The sequence below is a fragment of the Nycticebus coucang genome, chromosome 2, assembly GCF_027406575.1.
Source record: "Nycticebus coucang isolate mNycCou1 chromosome 2, mNycCou1.pri, whole genome shotgun sequence".
In the NCBI taxonomy this organism is placed as follows: Eukaryota; Metazoa; Chordata; class Mammalia; order Primates; family Lorisidae; genus Nycticebus; species Nycticebus coucang.
In genome coordinates this window covers 46,416,378-46,431,829 of record NC_069781.1, presented here as the reverse complement: position 1 = coordinate 46,431,829, position 15,452 = coordinate 46,416,378, and the positions used below count along the sequence as shown (strand labels likewise).

Below are 15,452 nucleotides of genomic sequence, written 5' to 3'. Positions count from 1 at the left end.
AACTCACAGCATCCTCAAATTCTTGGCTCAAGCGATCCTCTTGCCTTAGCCTCCCTAGTAGCTGAGACTACAGGCACCTGCCACAACAGCTGGCTCTTGCTCAAGATGTTCTCAAACTCTTGAACTCAGGCAATCCATCCACCTTGGGCTTCCCAGAGGGCTGAGATTATAGGCGTGAGCCGCTGCTCCCGGCCTATGTATCTTGTGTTATTGATCATGATTCACTGGTCAAAATGGTACTTTCCCCAAATTTCCATAAGGCTAAAATCAGAAGCCTCAGTCAGTTTGTATCTATTAACCTTTATAGTAAGGACATTGAGTTTTATTTAGACCAACTTTGAACTAAATTTAGCAGTTTCATTTTTGAGGTGGGAAGGAGATAATTGTTCAGAAATCATGACTGCATATTGTAAAGATATAAGAAGAGTAAAGACAAGTTTAATTTTTCTGTAGCGTTTCAGAGTTTGCTAGCAGAAATATTTATGTTTTGTTAAAAATTGGCCTTTTAAGACTGTGTGTGGGCGTGGTTGCTCACGACTTTATTCCTAGCACTCTAGAAGGCCAAGGCAAGTGGATTACCTGAGCTCAGGAGATTGAGACCAGACTGAGTAAGGGCAAGACCCAGTCTCTACTAAATATAGAAAAACTAGCCTGGCATTGTGGCGGGTGCCTATAGTCCCAGCTACTTGGGAGCCTAAAGCAGGGGGATCATTTGAGCCTAAGAGTTTGAAGTTGTTGTGTGCTGTGATGCCATGGCACTCTACCAAAAAATTAAAATAAAAATTGGCCTTTAAAATTATAGTTATCAAAGTACTTCTTCTTCCAAAGTGAAAACTTTTGACCACATATATATTTTTTCTATAGCAAGATGTATATATCTTATATATTTTTTTCTTCCTATGTAATATATATATATATGTTTCTTCTATAGCAAGGATTTAAAGGATTCCAAGTTGCTCCAGACCATCATAATGACCATAAGACATTTATCTATAATAAGAGTGAATTCATCCTTACTCATGGTTCTGTGGTCATTGCTGCCATTACTAGCTGCACAAATACCAGTAACCCATCTGTGATGTTAGGAGCAGGTGAGTGCCTTTGACTCCATCCCCATAGTCATGTGGACAAAGTAGTGGAACTCTCCCAAGACATAACCCAAGGTCTTAGCTGAGTTCCACATGTAGTTAGTTCCCTGAACCTTGTCTTTTCCAGGAACAGATTTATTGGCCCAGATACATCTACACAGTAGATAGCGTCCAAAGCAAAGATTAATTTAAATAGAATACATAATACGTAATAGTCTTTCTCTTGGGAATTAACATAGAAAATGAGTAGAAGAAAGCAAAGCAAGCTGAATATCTAGTAAAGCCCTAGAATCTTGTGTCAGATTATCATGTCATAGACTTTGTTCTCTGTCAAAACCCTGAACAGCAGATCAAGTTTTGATTTAGATGTGTTGGCAAGTGCATCTGAATTAGGGCATAGGGCAGTGGTGCACCTGACCTGTTAAGCAATTCTGGTTAAGTAGTTAATATTTACATGCCGGCTTTCACTAATATAAAGTCTTCATTGGTTACAAGTTTTTAGCCATCCCCAGGAGTGTTTCTTATGTCTGTAGACAGCGTCAACAGTTCTTTTTTATGTAGCAGGCATGGAAATAAGGAAAACCCTCTTTATCTGAGTCTTTCTGTTTCCACCTAAGCTTTCTTTGTCTGGAGCAAGCCAGTCTTAGGACAGTTCACCAGCTTGTCTGTAGTTTTTAGTCCCTTTGTACTCCACCCCCACTTTTTTTCCTACTTCTGTGATACTTCCTGAGACAGCTCCCCGTGTTCCAGGAACAGCCTCTGTCTCTGCCAAAATCCAATGGCCCAGGATGCTCCACTTCAAGAAATATCTGAAGACTGGGTTTTTACTTCTCAGCTGACTATTCTTTGCCAACCAGTACACAATTGATATATTATACTTTCAAAAAGGGACCCTCTCTAATTACGATTTTCATCCAGATCAAACATAATTAGGAAGATTACCTCTAAAAATTAAAACCCATTTTGTAATATATTTATAAGTGGCTTCTGGTTTATCACTTTTATATAAAAAGGAAATATATCTTCTTTCTTGGAACTCTAATTTTGAGTTCACCGGGTACTTGTGAATAACTTTGGGCCAGTGAGCTCTCTGTACAGCGGCAGGGATGGCAGTAAGTGCTGTCATGAAGGGGCTTTGTCAGGCTGTGGCCAGAAATGCAGACTGAGAACTCAGGCTCCTTCCTGCAGTGCCCCTGGCACCTAGTGCAGGCAGCCACCCATACTTGTGTTTGCCGTTTCACAGGACTGTTAGCCAAGAAAGCTGTGGACGCTGGCCTAAATGTGAAGCCTTATATCAAAACTAGCCTGTCTCCAGGAAGTGGTGTGGTCACCTACTATCTGCGAGAAAGTGGAGTCATGCCTTACCTGTCTCAACTTGGGTGAGGGAGAGTTTTCTTTCATACTGTTGTTTTGTTGCATTTTATTCATGTATATTGCTATGTCACCTTGTAACAGATGTGCCCTTATCTGATGGTATCTAATTGCATAATATTGTATCAGATGGCAGATAAACTTCACCCCTTATGCTCCAACTAAATAGGGCCCTCTTTTGTTCAGTTGTGCTGGTTGTTCATTGTACAAGGGTGCCCTCTAAGGGCAGAGCAGGGGCTAAACTGAGCCCGTGCTCTGCTGTGGTGCTGCGCTCTCCTAAAGGAGCAGGGTGTCTTTTCTCATTTCTCCCAAGGTGTGAGATAACAGTGGCTCTGCAGCTAACAGTCCGCCTTTTGGTGTAAAAATAATTATTTACAATAACTAAAAGCATTCTAATTCCTGAGGCAAATACATTTGAAAAATCTGTCCTTGGGTGATTTTATCCTTGTTGGAACATCACAGAATGTACTTATACAAACTTAGATGGTATGGCTACACTCCGAGGCTATATAGTATAGCCTATTGCTCCTAGCTGCAAACCTGTACAGCATGTTACTGTACCGAGTACTGGAGATAGTTGTAACCCGGTGCCATTTGTGTATCTAAACATAACCTAAACATGCAAAGATACAGTAAAAATATGGTATAAAAGATAAAAAAGAAATGGTACGTCCACTTACCAGGAGTGGAGCTTCCAGGACTGAAAGTTGCTCTGGGTGAGTCAGTGAGTAGTGAGTGAATGTGAAGGCCTAGGATGTTACTGTACACCACTATAGACTTTATAAACACTGCATAGGCTATACTAATTTATAAAATATCTGTTTTTTTATTTTAGTGGTAAATTAACCTTAGCTTAACCTTTCTACTTGATATACTTTTTTTTTTTTTTCTTGATATACTTTTTGACTCATTTGCAATAACACTTAGCTCAAAACACAAACACATTGTACAGCTGTAAAAAAATATTTTCTTTACATCCTTATTCTTTTATTTGGAATTCATCGAGGGTACAAAGAATTAGTTTACACTGATTGTATTTGTTAGGTAAACAAATACCTTATAATTGTGACCTGCACCCAAGAGGTGTGCCGTACACCATGGCCCCATCCCCCCGTCTTCCTCCCCTCTTGCACTAGCTCATTCCCCTACCCCCCACCTTGTATTAGCTCATCTACTACCTTCATATTAGAATCAAGTACATTGGATTCTTGCTTCTACATTCTTGTGATGCTTTACTAAGAAGAATGTGTTTCCGCTCAATCCAGGTTAATACAAAAGATGTAAAGTCTCCATCTTTTTTAATGGCTGAATACTTATATCCTTTTATAGCCTTATTCCTTTTTTTTTTTTTTGAGACAGAGTCTCACTATGTCGCCCTTGGTAGAGTGCCGTGGTGTCACAGCTCACAGCAACCTCACACTCTTGGGCTTAAGCGATCCTTTTGCCTCAGCCTCCCAAGTAGCTGGGACTACAGGCGCCCACCAACAACACCTGGCTAGTTTTTGGTTGCAACTGTCATTGCCCAGGCTGGATTCGAACCTGCCAGCCTTGGTGTATGTGGCTGGTGCCGTAACCACTGTGCTACAAGCACTGAGCCTATATCCTTATTGTATAAGCTTTTTTCTATTTTTAGAATCTTTAATTCTTTTTAACTTTTTGGTTAAAAACTAAGACACATACTCACACATTAGCCTGCACCTAGGTCAGAATCCTGAGTGTCATCATCTTCCACCTCCACATCGTGTCCCACTGTGAGGTTTCCAGGGACACTAACACACATGCAGCTTTCATTTCCTGAATACTGAGGAATACTCCTGAAGAACCTGCCTAAAGCTGTTTTGCAGTTAACTTTTTTTTTAAGTAGAAGAGTATACTCTAAAATAATAAAAAGTCATCATGGTGTGTCTGTTTACGGACATTGTAATTATAATACCTACAGGGTTACTAGGTGATAGCAACTTTTCAGCTCCATTATAATGAGACCAGTATCTACATGTGGATTGTCGTTGACCAAAATGTCTGCAGTGCCTGACTATATTAGTTGCCACATATAATTTCTCCAATTTTCATATTATTCCTAATGTGGATAACCTGCATTTTATTCATGTGTCTCATAAAATTCATAGTTCCCTGGGATTATATAATAAGAGTGAAGAAAGACATTAAATAGCATATCTGGTTTCAACTTGTAAAAATTCTAGATCATGCAGTTCAACTCCTTCCTGTAAGTAAAAGCTGTGAGTAGTCTGCGATGTGCTGTGTCAGGTTGTGCTGGAGAGTGGAAGCCTTACAAGAAGAGCACCGCACTGACACCATGTGCTGTGAGTCCGTTCTGCCGGTGCCTCCCACTGGTCCCGCAGGAGGGCTCCCTGAAAGTTGTTCTTGTTTTTTGCTTCCCTTTTGTTGTCCAGATTTGACGTGGTAGGCTATGGCTGCATGACCTGCATTGGCAACAGTGGGCCCTTACCTGAACCTGTAGTAGAAGCCATCACACAGGTAAATTACAGTGGGGCCCAGAGGTCTTCAGACCTGTGGTTTCTTCTCACATACTGTGTGACCAAAATGAGGGTATTTCAGGAAGGTACATGGAAGCAGGGGATGTGGTTAAGAGTCTGGTCTTTGGAGCCATGTAACCTTGAGCAAGTTACTGAACCTATTTGTGGTTAAGTTTCCATAACTTGGGAGAAGGTATCAGTATCTGTTTTACAGAGTTGTGAGAATTAAGATGATGATGAACATAAAACAGTGCAGTGCCTGACACATAAGTGCCCCCTACATGCTAGTGTTGACTACGGAGGGCTCTAGAATTGTTCTATACTGGTGATTTGAAAAATTGGTTCAGGCTGGGCACAGTGGCTCACATATGTAATCCTAGCACTCTGGGAGACTGAGCCAGGAGGATCACTTGAGATCAGGAATTAGAAACTAGCCTGAGCATGAGCAAGACCCCATCTCTACAAAAAAATAGAAAAAGTAGCCAGGTATTGTGGCAGGCACGGGTAGTCCCAGCTGTTCAGGAGACTGAGGCAGGAGGATGGCTCAAACCCAGGAGCTTGAGGTTGCTGTGAGCTAGACCAACTGACACATGACACTCAGACTCTGCCTAAAAAAAAAAAACAAGAAAAGAAAAGAAAAAATTGGTTCAAAATCAGACAAGTTTCCACACAAATTACATTGGCTTTTGTCCCCAAAATTTCATAGTCTTTAAAAATACTAATTGGTTAGCTTTGCATTATTTATAGAATCTATATGTCACTGTGGCTTCCATTAGCTCTCATCTTTTAGTCTTTCCCATCTGATCTTGGAAATAACTAGGATGTTTCCTTCTGACCTATCTGGTGTAGGTCTTTTTTTTTTTTTTTTTTTTAAGAGACAGAGTCTTACTTTGTCGCCCTCGGTAGAGTGCCGTGGCATCACAGCTCACAGCAACCTCCAGCTCTTGGGCTCCGGCAATTCTCTTGCCTCAGCCTCCCAAGTAGCTGGGACTTATAGGCACCTGCCACAACACCCACCTGTTTTTTTTGTTGTTGTTGCAGTTTGGCCCGAGGCAGGTTCAAACCAGCCACCCTTGGTATATAGGGCTGGTGCCCTACTCACTGAGCCACAGGCGCCTCCCTGGTGTAGGTCTTGAGCAGTAATTACTGATGTCCCTACTTCTTTTGATTCAGAGTATCTCATTCCCCTGCTGTAGGAGAGGACCAAAGGAAGGGGCAGCTTAAAGAGTTACGTCCATATGATGGGAAAACTATTATAAATGGTCCAAGACAATAAGTATAGTCAATCTTTTCTTTCTGTAATCCAATTTTTCTCTTGCCTTCCCCAGGGAGACCTTGTAGCTGTTGGAGTACTATCTGGGAACAGGAATTTTGAAGGTCGAGTGCATCCCAACACCCGGGCCAACTATTTAGCCTCTCCCCCCTTAGTAATAGCCTATGCGATTGCTGGGACCATCAGAATTGACTTTGAGAAAGAGCCATTGGGTAAGATTTTGTTTGCATGGCCATAATTATTTTCCAGCAAATTTGAAAATAATACTACAAAAAAAGTTGCTGCTTTCTTTAAGAAAAAAATGAAATATAGATTTTCCTGTGGTAAGACAGAGAAGAATCTTTTCCATTTACAGCTAAGACATAACCGAAGTAGTTAAGCAGGAATCTGTCGAGGGTAAGGGATGACAAAGGGAAATAGATGCCAAAAGTAATCAAGGTCTTGCTGTTCTGGTTTCTCCTGTTAGTCCTCCTTTTTCTGTTCCTACTTTAATCTAATGATAGGCCTTGTTTTAATATATATTCTTTGGGAACACACCCTAGATATTTCAACTTCTCAAAATTCAGGAGAAATGATGCATCACCCCCTTTTTTCTGGCTGCTTGTTTATCTTTTCTAAGCATATTAAATAATAAGAAAATAATACTTCAATTGACCTATAGGATGTTACAACTTAAGGGTTATTGGTGTATCTTCATTAACAGATTTTATATTGCAAATTTGTCTCCTCGCTAAAATATATTTTACCCCCTGAATCAATACCTATGGTGCATTCCTAGTCACTCACAGACGTGCCCTGAGGGTTGAAAGCCCCGATCTGTGCCTTGCACGCTGAGGTCCGCCAGGCAATGCTCTACCTTCTTGTTTCAGCTCTCATACTATAAACAAGTATCTTTTTCACAGACTATGTAGTGCCTTGGTTTTCACATTTTTGTGCTTTTTATAATGATTTCACCATTTAAAAGGGCCCCTGCGCATAGTCTTGAAGCACTGTCTGGTGCCACTAAGTACAGGAAGCTGGTGGTGTGCCTTGCATTTAGACAAGTTTCATTCAGGCGTGAGTTACTGTGCTGCTGGCTATTAAGTCCAGTATTAATGAGTCAAAAGCATGTATTAAATAACGGGTCTTTAAACAGAAGCACATATAAAACAGGCTGTTTATTGATCTATGTATTGATCATTTGAGAAAAGCATGACCAGAGGCTTATGGCAACCTCAACATGTATCTCCCTTAAGGGTGATGATTCACATCCACTAATTCAGTGTTTCCGCCTGCTTTGTAGGCTGTTAACTACCTGGGGTGGGAACTTGCAGGGGCCTGAGGCCACATGTGGCCTTCTAGATCTGAAGTGTGCACTTCCTGACTGAATCCTTAAGTGCAGCTTTTTGACTGAATCCAAATTTACAGAACAAATTCAGTCAAAGGGGCCTACTTAAGGATCTAGAAGGGCATATGTGGCATTAGGCCACAGGTTCCCCAGCCCTGACCGAGAAGGAGACTTGATTGTACATAACAATGAAAATGAGGTGCTAGAAAGCTTTTTTCCGTTCATAAACATTTTTTTCCCAGGAGTAAATGCAAAGGGACAACAAGTATTTCTGAAAGACATCTGGCCAAGCAGAGAGGAGATCCAGGCGGTGGAGCGTCAGTTTGTCATCCCTGGGATGTTTAAGGAGGTCTATCAGAAAATAGAGGTGAGGTCCCTCCCACACTGCCCCGGAGTCCTAGGGGAGCCACTGCTTTGTGCCCTGTCCGCAGACCTGGAGGCTCTCGGGAGTGTGAACTAGAAAAAGTAACATTTATTTCTTCTGATATCTGGGGATGTGATTCTTGGTCATTTTTTTTTCCATGACACATATTTTTACAAACCCCACATCCCCCATATGTTTCCAGATTTAGACAAGCAGTGACAGCCTCAAGAAGGAGGACTCCAGTTCAGCTCTCCATAACTATCCGTTTTTCAGACACCTGGGGTGGCAGGGGTGTCTGCCCTGGTGAGGACCCCTGATGGGTCACTATGTGGTGTCACTGAAGTGGAGTTATGGTTGAATGTACCTCTCAAAATATATTATTTGCATTCCAAAAAAAAAAAAAAAGAACTAAGACCACACGATAGGAAGCACCAAACTCCATTTATTTTATAAAGGGGGCTCAGCAACATTTATGAGGCTCCTAGATGGTATGCCTTGCCCTGCCCTCTGTGTCCCTGCAGACTTGGGGCTGGTATTCTTTAGATAAAAGCAGAACTGTCTGGGTGAGGGTGACATGGCGGTGATATTCACACACTGCACTTTCTACAAGCTGCTCCTTGAGAAATGGTGTTTGGGAGCTTGGTAGGCACTGGGTTAAATGTGTTTCTCCAACAGCTGAGTTAATGGACTGGACAGAATTCAAGTTTAATGCATAAGCAGCTATCATTTGCTATCCGGCATCTGTGTGACTTAGAAGTCTACTTCCCAAAACATTCAGAGAGTAATTTCCCCTTTGGTACAATCTGGATTATTATTTCACAAATTATTTATAATTATATGTATTAGTTATCTATAACTGTGCAGCAAATTACCCCAAGATTCAGTGAGTTGAAACAGTGGACATTTATTCCTCTCTTAGTTTCTGTGGGTGAGAATCCAGCTTCCCTGGGTGTCTCTACAGGGCTCCAGTCCAGACATCATTTGGCGCTACAGGCTGGGGGAGGATCCACTTAGGCTCACTCACATGGTAGTTGGCAGGATCAGGCTCTTCACGGGCTGTTGGACTGAGGTTCTTAGTTCCTCACTGTCTGTTAGCTAGTGCCTTGCTGCATGGGTCTGTTCAGAGCAAGTCGGCAGGAGAGGGCTAGAGAGACAAGCAGATTTCTTTATAACCTAACCTTGGAGCCAATCCCTAGGGTCAGCCCACACTCAACAGGAGCAGGTTGCTTCTAGGTGTGAGTCCCAAAAGGCTGGCTCATGTTCGATGTCTTAGAAGCAGCCCATCACAGGGCATAGGCATTGTTATTTAGCATGATGTAATCTGAGTATAAGGAACTTTTGTGTGTAACTATTTAGAATGAAATTGGCTTTTATTATACAACTTAGCTTAAATGTATATTTTATGTTTGCCTATTAAATTTTCCCTAGAATGGAATGTAATTAGATCTGCTTGTCCTTTCCCTTTTTTTCTTCTATTAATTAAATTATTTACTTATTTTTATTTAAGACTGTGAATGAAAGCTGGAATGCCTTAGCAGTCCCTTCAGATAAGCTGTATTTCTGGAATCCCAAATCTACCTACATTAAATCACCACCATTCTTCGAAAACCTGGTATGACGTTTTATTTTTTAACAAAACAAGTTCTTCAAAAGATTTAGGTTCTTATAAAACCTATTTTATTACCCCATACCCTTTCTTTGACTACACATTTCTTTAAAACCTTTGTAAACCTAAGCAGATAAGGCTGGCCAGAGTTTGGGGAGGCTGGGATATTTGGCTACAGTTTCCCAGTAGCACATGAGGGACTATTCCAGGAGAATATCCCCCAGGCCTGCCATATTGAATCTTATACCTGTAAAAATGGGGAACATCTTCCCTGAAACTGATGATCAAGAAGTCCATGCTGCCCTGGGTGGGTCACTGTGACAAGGGGATGGCCATAGAAGTTGGATTCCAGTTGTCCTCAGCATCTGAAGGAGTTCCATGGATGGCATTTGCAGTTGCATTCCTATGACTTCGGGGGGATAGTGCCAGCACTTTGCTTTTTCTTCAAGGTCAAGATATGAATGTTTGAGTAAACATATCTTATTTTTCTCAACATCCCTAATAAAACACAGAAACTAGAATTTTCCATGCATTCATGTAGAGGTGTCATGTGGTTCAGTCTGTGGCCCACCACTGTTGAGACTCACTGGTGACTTGTTTGAGGAAACCTGGGCCAATGCTGACTTGTTGTACTCTTTGCTAGACTTTGGATCTTCAGCCACCTAAATCTATAGTGGATGCTTATGTGCTGTTAAATTTGGGAGACTCAGTAACAACTGACCACATCTCTCCAGCTGGAAATATTGCAAGAAATAGCCCTGCTGCTCGCTACTTAACTAACAGAGGGTAGGTATGAAAGTCCCAGGCTCTGCTCTTATCCTGTAGCAGACCCTGGTTATGCCTGAGGCCTAGGGCAGAAATAGAACTTCACAGGCATTGCCATGGCCTGGTTCAGAGGCTTAATGCTTTCAGAGAACTGCTACAAGGATTTGCAGTTTACTTATATCTATTCATCAATCATTCATATTCTGATATTAATAGGTGTTATGTGACCTAGTATACCAATAATAATCAAGGTCAGTGATTCCCCAATCTGATTTTCAACAAGAATCATGTGGAGAAATAAAAATTCCTGCTTCTGGCTGGGCACAGTGGCTCGTACCTATAATCCTAGCACTTTGGGAGTCCAAAGAAAGGAGGATCACTTGAGACCAAGAGTTCGAGACCAACTTGAGCAAGAGCAAGACTCCCATCTCTTCAAAACAAAAAAAATCATCGTGGTGGGTGGTATGCGCTTGTATCCCAGCTATTCAGGAGGCTGAGGCAGGAATAATACTTGCACCCAGGAGTTTGAAGTTGCAGTGAGCTATGATGATGCCACTGTACTCTAGCCTGGGCGACAGAGTTGAGACTGTCTTAAAAAAAAACTCCTAGTTCCTACTCCCATCTCCTGAATCAGCTCCTTTAGGGATGGGGTCCAGGGCAAATTTGAGGAACCAAATCCAAATACCTTTTTTTCTGTGGGCGATTCTTAACTCCTTTTAAGATAGGAACTCTTTGGAGAATTGAGTGAAAGTAAATATAATGCCTTTCCAGAAAAATGCACACATTTAAAAATTTTGGATACAGTTTTAGGGGGTCCTGGACTTTCTCACTTGTTCCTAAAGGCCGTTCTTAACTCTCTCAATCCTCAAGTTAGATCTAACCCCTAAATCATATTAATATTCACACCCACGCCCTAGAATTTGTATGTACAGCCTACTGAACTGCTCACTGTGTTAATTGTATGTAATGTTGTTCTTGACATCACAAGGTTTCCTTTCATGGGGCCTACAGACAAGATTTTCCTCTGATTTCAGAACCAAAAATATCAGCTGTGCCTCTTTGGCAATACTTTGATTTTTATCTTATGAAAGCTTAACATTACTGTTGTGTGTCTTCCCATTGCATTGAGTTTCTGATAACTTGGACATGAATTCGAACTTATTTCTTTGAACATATTTTATATTTCCTGCTATTCCTGGTTCCATCTGATTTCTCTACCCTCATGATACTCTTTACTTCCACTTTCTTATTTGTAGTTTAGCTTTTTACCTCATATGAAGCTTTATATAGGCTATCCTATTGAATAAATAAAACAAGTACTCTTTTTTTTTTTTTTTGAGTTCCTCCTGATGTTTCCACCCAGATTTGAAAGATTGTAAGTCTTCAAATCCCAAATCCAAGAGGAAAAAAATTTCCCCTTTCACCATGCACTTCTCATCTCTCACCCTGCCCTTCATCAAGAATATGGGGACAGCTTTTCTGCCTTCGAGAACAATGCTTAGTAAATTAAGAAAAATAGATTTAGTTTTTTCTGTTCTTGGGATAAGCTAAGTTTAATATTCCCTTGTTACCTGCTTGTGTTATTAGCCTGACTCCACGAGAATTCAACTCCTATGGCTCCCGCAGAGGTAATGACGCCATCATGGTACGGGGGACATTTGCCAACATTCGCTTGTTAAACAAATTTTTAAACATGCAGGCGCCACAGACTATACATCTGCCTTCTGGAGAAGTTGTGAGTATTGTCTCTTCTGCTTCCTGCAGAAACAAGTGTTTGTCAATCTCTGGGAGCTTGGAGATTTACACGGTTTTTCTCCTTCTGATTTTAGTATTTCTCCATGGCTCCAACCTCCCTCTCTCTTTCTGTAGTCCTGTCTCCTCCTCCTTGCTTAGAGATTCTGCACCATGGTTTAACTAAGTCTTGTTTCTTGGGTATTAAGTGTAAAAAGTCTTTGAGTAAAATTTTATCAGAAGTATGAGAATGAAAAATTCTGGTTTAAATTGGAGGATATTTATCAAGAAGTGCTACTATGTGACTTTATGAGCATGTAATTAATTGTATCCACTACGAAAAGAAGGAATATAGAAGGCCATTGGGGTTGGTGGGATTGTTCCCTGGTAGGAAAATGTGGGAGATGTGGGAAAGGCCTGCACCCTGAGTCAGACAAGTCTGGGTTTAAGTCGCAACTCCACCTCATATGGCTGTGGCACTTTCTGCAAGTTACTTCCCTCTCAGAGCCTCATTTTTCCTACCTGAGAAGGAGAGACAACACCTGAGGCTTAAAATGAAATGGAAAGACTTGTAAAAACCTAGAGCCACGTCTGGCACATGTTGTATGTCTTCAGAGTCACTTCCCTTCTCATTAAATGCTGTGGAGCTTTCTGTAAACCATTTAGCCTGCTAGAGAAATAAATCTTGCCAATTTATTTTAAAATAGTAACAGCTAATATTTCTACAGAACTTAATACGTTGCAGGTGCTCTCCTAAGCTCTTTGCATGCATTGACTTATTTAAGACTCGTAACAACCCTTTGAGGTAGGTCCATAATTATCTGTGTTTTAAATCGAGAGCCTAAAGCTTGGATCATGTAACTCAAGGCGGTGCAGTGGAAAAGCTGAGATTAAAACACAAAGTCTGGCTCTGAAGTCAGTTCTCTTTACCACTCTTCATACTGCCTTGCTCATAACTGATCATATTTTTGAAAAGCAAACTCTTTCTTCATAGTCATTGGTCATCAGGACCTAGCCGGTGGATTCTTGTTCACTGAATAGCAAGGATAATAGACTATTAAATGAAGAAGACATATATTGAACAATGGAATACCCAAGAAGCCAAGGGGAAAGACTTGCAGTTACGGACACTGGGGGCTCCCAGAACACCATACCAGTGTACCCTCTTTGTAGACCAAATGGCTGGCTGGTTGGGTGGCCATTGGCTTCACACTGACTTGGCCATCCGCAGGCCCTTCCATTGTCCTCTGGGCTGGCAGAGTGTTGTCATTCCTGCCCTTTGAATGTGCTGGGTCTATAAAGCCTTCCTTGTCTCCTCCTCAGCTTGATGTGTTCGATGCTGCTGAACGGTACCAGGAGGCAGGCCTTCCCCTGATTGTCCTGGCTGGCAAGGAGTATGGCTCAGGCAGCTCCCGTGATTGGGCAGCCAAGGGCCCTTTCCTGCTGGTGAGTTTGAGGCAGAGCCATCCCAGCAGGCAGCCAGCCCTCCGAACTGGTAGGGAAGCTGGGAGAGTGCCAGGAATTAATTCTGTGGGGTCGCTTCCCAAGAAGATGTCAATGGGAGAGCAAGCTCCAAAAAGCAGCTGTTGTTTTCTCTTCTGCTTTTTGGTGAATCTGAATTGATTTCACTCACTAATGGGTGATTGAGAGTGAGCTGCTTCCCTTACATCAGACATTTCGTATCTAGACCTTTGGATGTCTATAAATGGTTTGGGGGGAAGGTCTGTGAAGTCTCTGAAAATATACGCAAAAGTGTACATGTAGTCTTTTTTCATAGGGAGAAGTGTCATGGTTTTCATAACATTCTAAGGTTGAGGACCCCAGATTTATTTAAGGGCACTGTCCCAGGTGATGTAAGGAGTGAGACAGGGCTGTAATCTTGTCTGTTGGGTTCACAGACAAGTAAGGAGCCTGGACTTTTTTCACAAGTTACTCTGGTGAGATTTGCTTTTCGCTGCCTATGAAAGTCTGCTTATGGGCTAGGCATGGTGGCTCATGCCTATAATCTGGGAGGCCAAGGCTGGTGGATTGCCTGAGCTCAGGCATTTGAGACCAGCCTGAGCCAGATTGAGACCCCATCTCTAAAAATAGCCAGGTGTTGTGGCGGGCACTTGTGATCCCAGCTACTTGGGAGGCTGAGGCAAGAGAATCACTTGAGCCCAAGAGTTTGAGGCTGCTGTGAGCTATGATGCCATGGCATTCTACTGAGGACAACAAAGTGAGACTCTTGTCTTCCCCCCCCCCCCACAAAAAAAAGTCTGCTTATGATACTCAGTGAAAAAGGGAGGCTCTCTCTGTCCAAAACCAGGCAGCTCCTTAGAACCTTCAGCCACCTCAGTTCCTTCTTGAGCTGTCCCTACAAGAGTGGCCTTGAAGGGGGCAGGGTTTAAACTCTTGAGCATTTACTTGCCCTAAGAGCAGAGAAGAATCATACTGCCCATCTTTAATCCTCGGGATATAGTAAAAATGGCTCGGCTGATGCCACTATCACTCATCTATAGCTTGAGTGAATTTATGCACCTGGGAAACTCTAGGGGATACAATAAGTGCAGTAAAAACAGCTGCCTGGCAGGCGGCCCTGCAGACATCTAGGCTTCCGAAGATGTCTTTGAACATTACACCTACTGTTTTTTGTTTTTTGTAGAGACAGGGTCTCACTTTATGGCCCTCGGTAGAGTGCCGTGGCCTCACACAGCTCACAGCAACCTCCAACTCCTGGGCTTAAGTGATTCTCTTGCCTCAGCCTCCCGAGTAGCTGGGACTACAGGCGCCCGCCACAACGCCCGGCTCTTTTTTGGTTGCAGTTAGGCCGGGGCCAGGTTTGAACCCGCCACCCTGGGTATATGGGGCCAGCAGCTTACCGACTGAGCCACAGGTGCCGCCCACCTATTGTTTTTTTAATCTGTCATTTTGTTCTGAGGTGGGGGAGGGAAGAAATGTTCTCTGATTAGTTGATCAGTAGATCAAAGGCCTACTTTTTTTTTCCTGAAAGCTACTAAAAAGAACCTGGGAAATTACAGGAGAAGAAAAGGATTTAGTAGGATGGTGAGGCTGTCAACATACATGAGTGCTCAGTGGAGAGCCCTGAGATCTGACAGAGGATGAGAAGAGAACTGGCCCCAAAGGGGCTCTCTAGAGTCCAGACCTCTCCGCAGAACCAGTGAGTTCTGGCTGCCTAGGAAGCTGAACACACTTTGGTTCTGTAGCTGTCCCAGGTAGGTCACTCACAAGTATCAGACTGCTCAAGAAAGAGCAGAATGGACAGCTTGATTTATAACATCTGTAACACAGCAGAGTCGTTCAACAGAGCTGTGGACATGAGCAGTGTATGTTCAGAAAGCTTTTCACTGGCCCAAAACATACACGTGCAAACATAAAGTCCTACAAAATATCTATTGTCCCAAAGAATCTGCCTATCTCTATAGCAATAGT

At 42.3% G+C, this 15,452-nt stretch overlaps 1 protein-coding gene across 3 annotated transcripts in view; it reads left to right on the top strand.

Annotated features, from left to right (window-relative positions):
- The window catches only part of ACO1 (aconitase 1), a 62,750-nt gene that overhangs the window by 44,190 nt on the left and 3,108 nt on the right, over window positions 1-15,452 (top strand). For all 3 annotated transcript variants that reach the window (XM_053571033.1, XM_053571042.1, XM_053571024.1), the window contains 9 exons: window positions 932-1,091; window positions 2,332-2,467; window positions 4,871-4,955; window positions 6,283-6,439; window positions 7,797-7,921; window positions 9,426-9,530; window positions 10,168-10,310; window positions 11,877-12,024; window positions 13,344-13,466. In XM_053571033.1, the coding sequence (XP_053427008.1) occupies window positions 932-1,091; window positions 2,332-2,467; window positions 4,871-4,955; window positions 6,283-6,439; window positions 7,797-7,921; window positions 9,426-9,530; window positions 10,168-10,310; window positions 11,877-12,024; window positions 13,344-13,466 (1,182 nt within the window). The remainder of the gene's footprint in view (window positions 1-931; window positions 1,092-2,331; window positions 2,468-4,870; window positions 4,956-6,282; window positions 6,440-7,796; window positions 7,922-9,425; window positions 9,531-10,167; window positions 10,311-11,876; window positions 12,025-13,343; window positions 13,467-15,452) is intronic.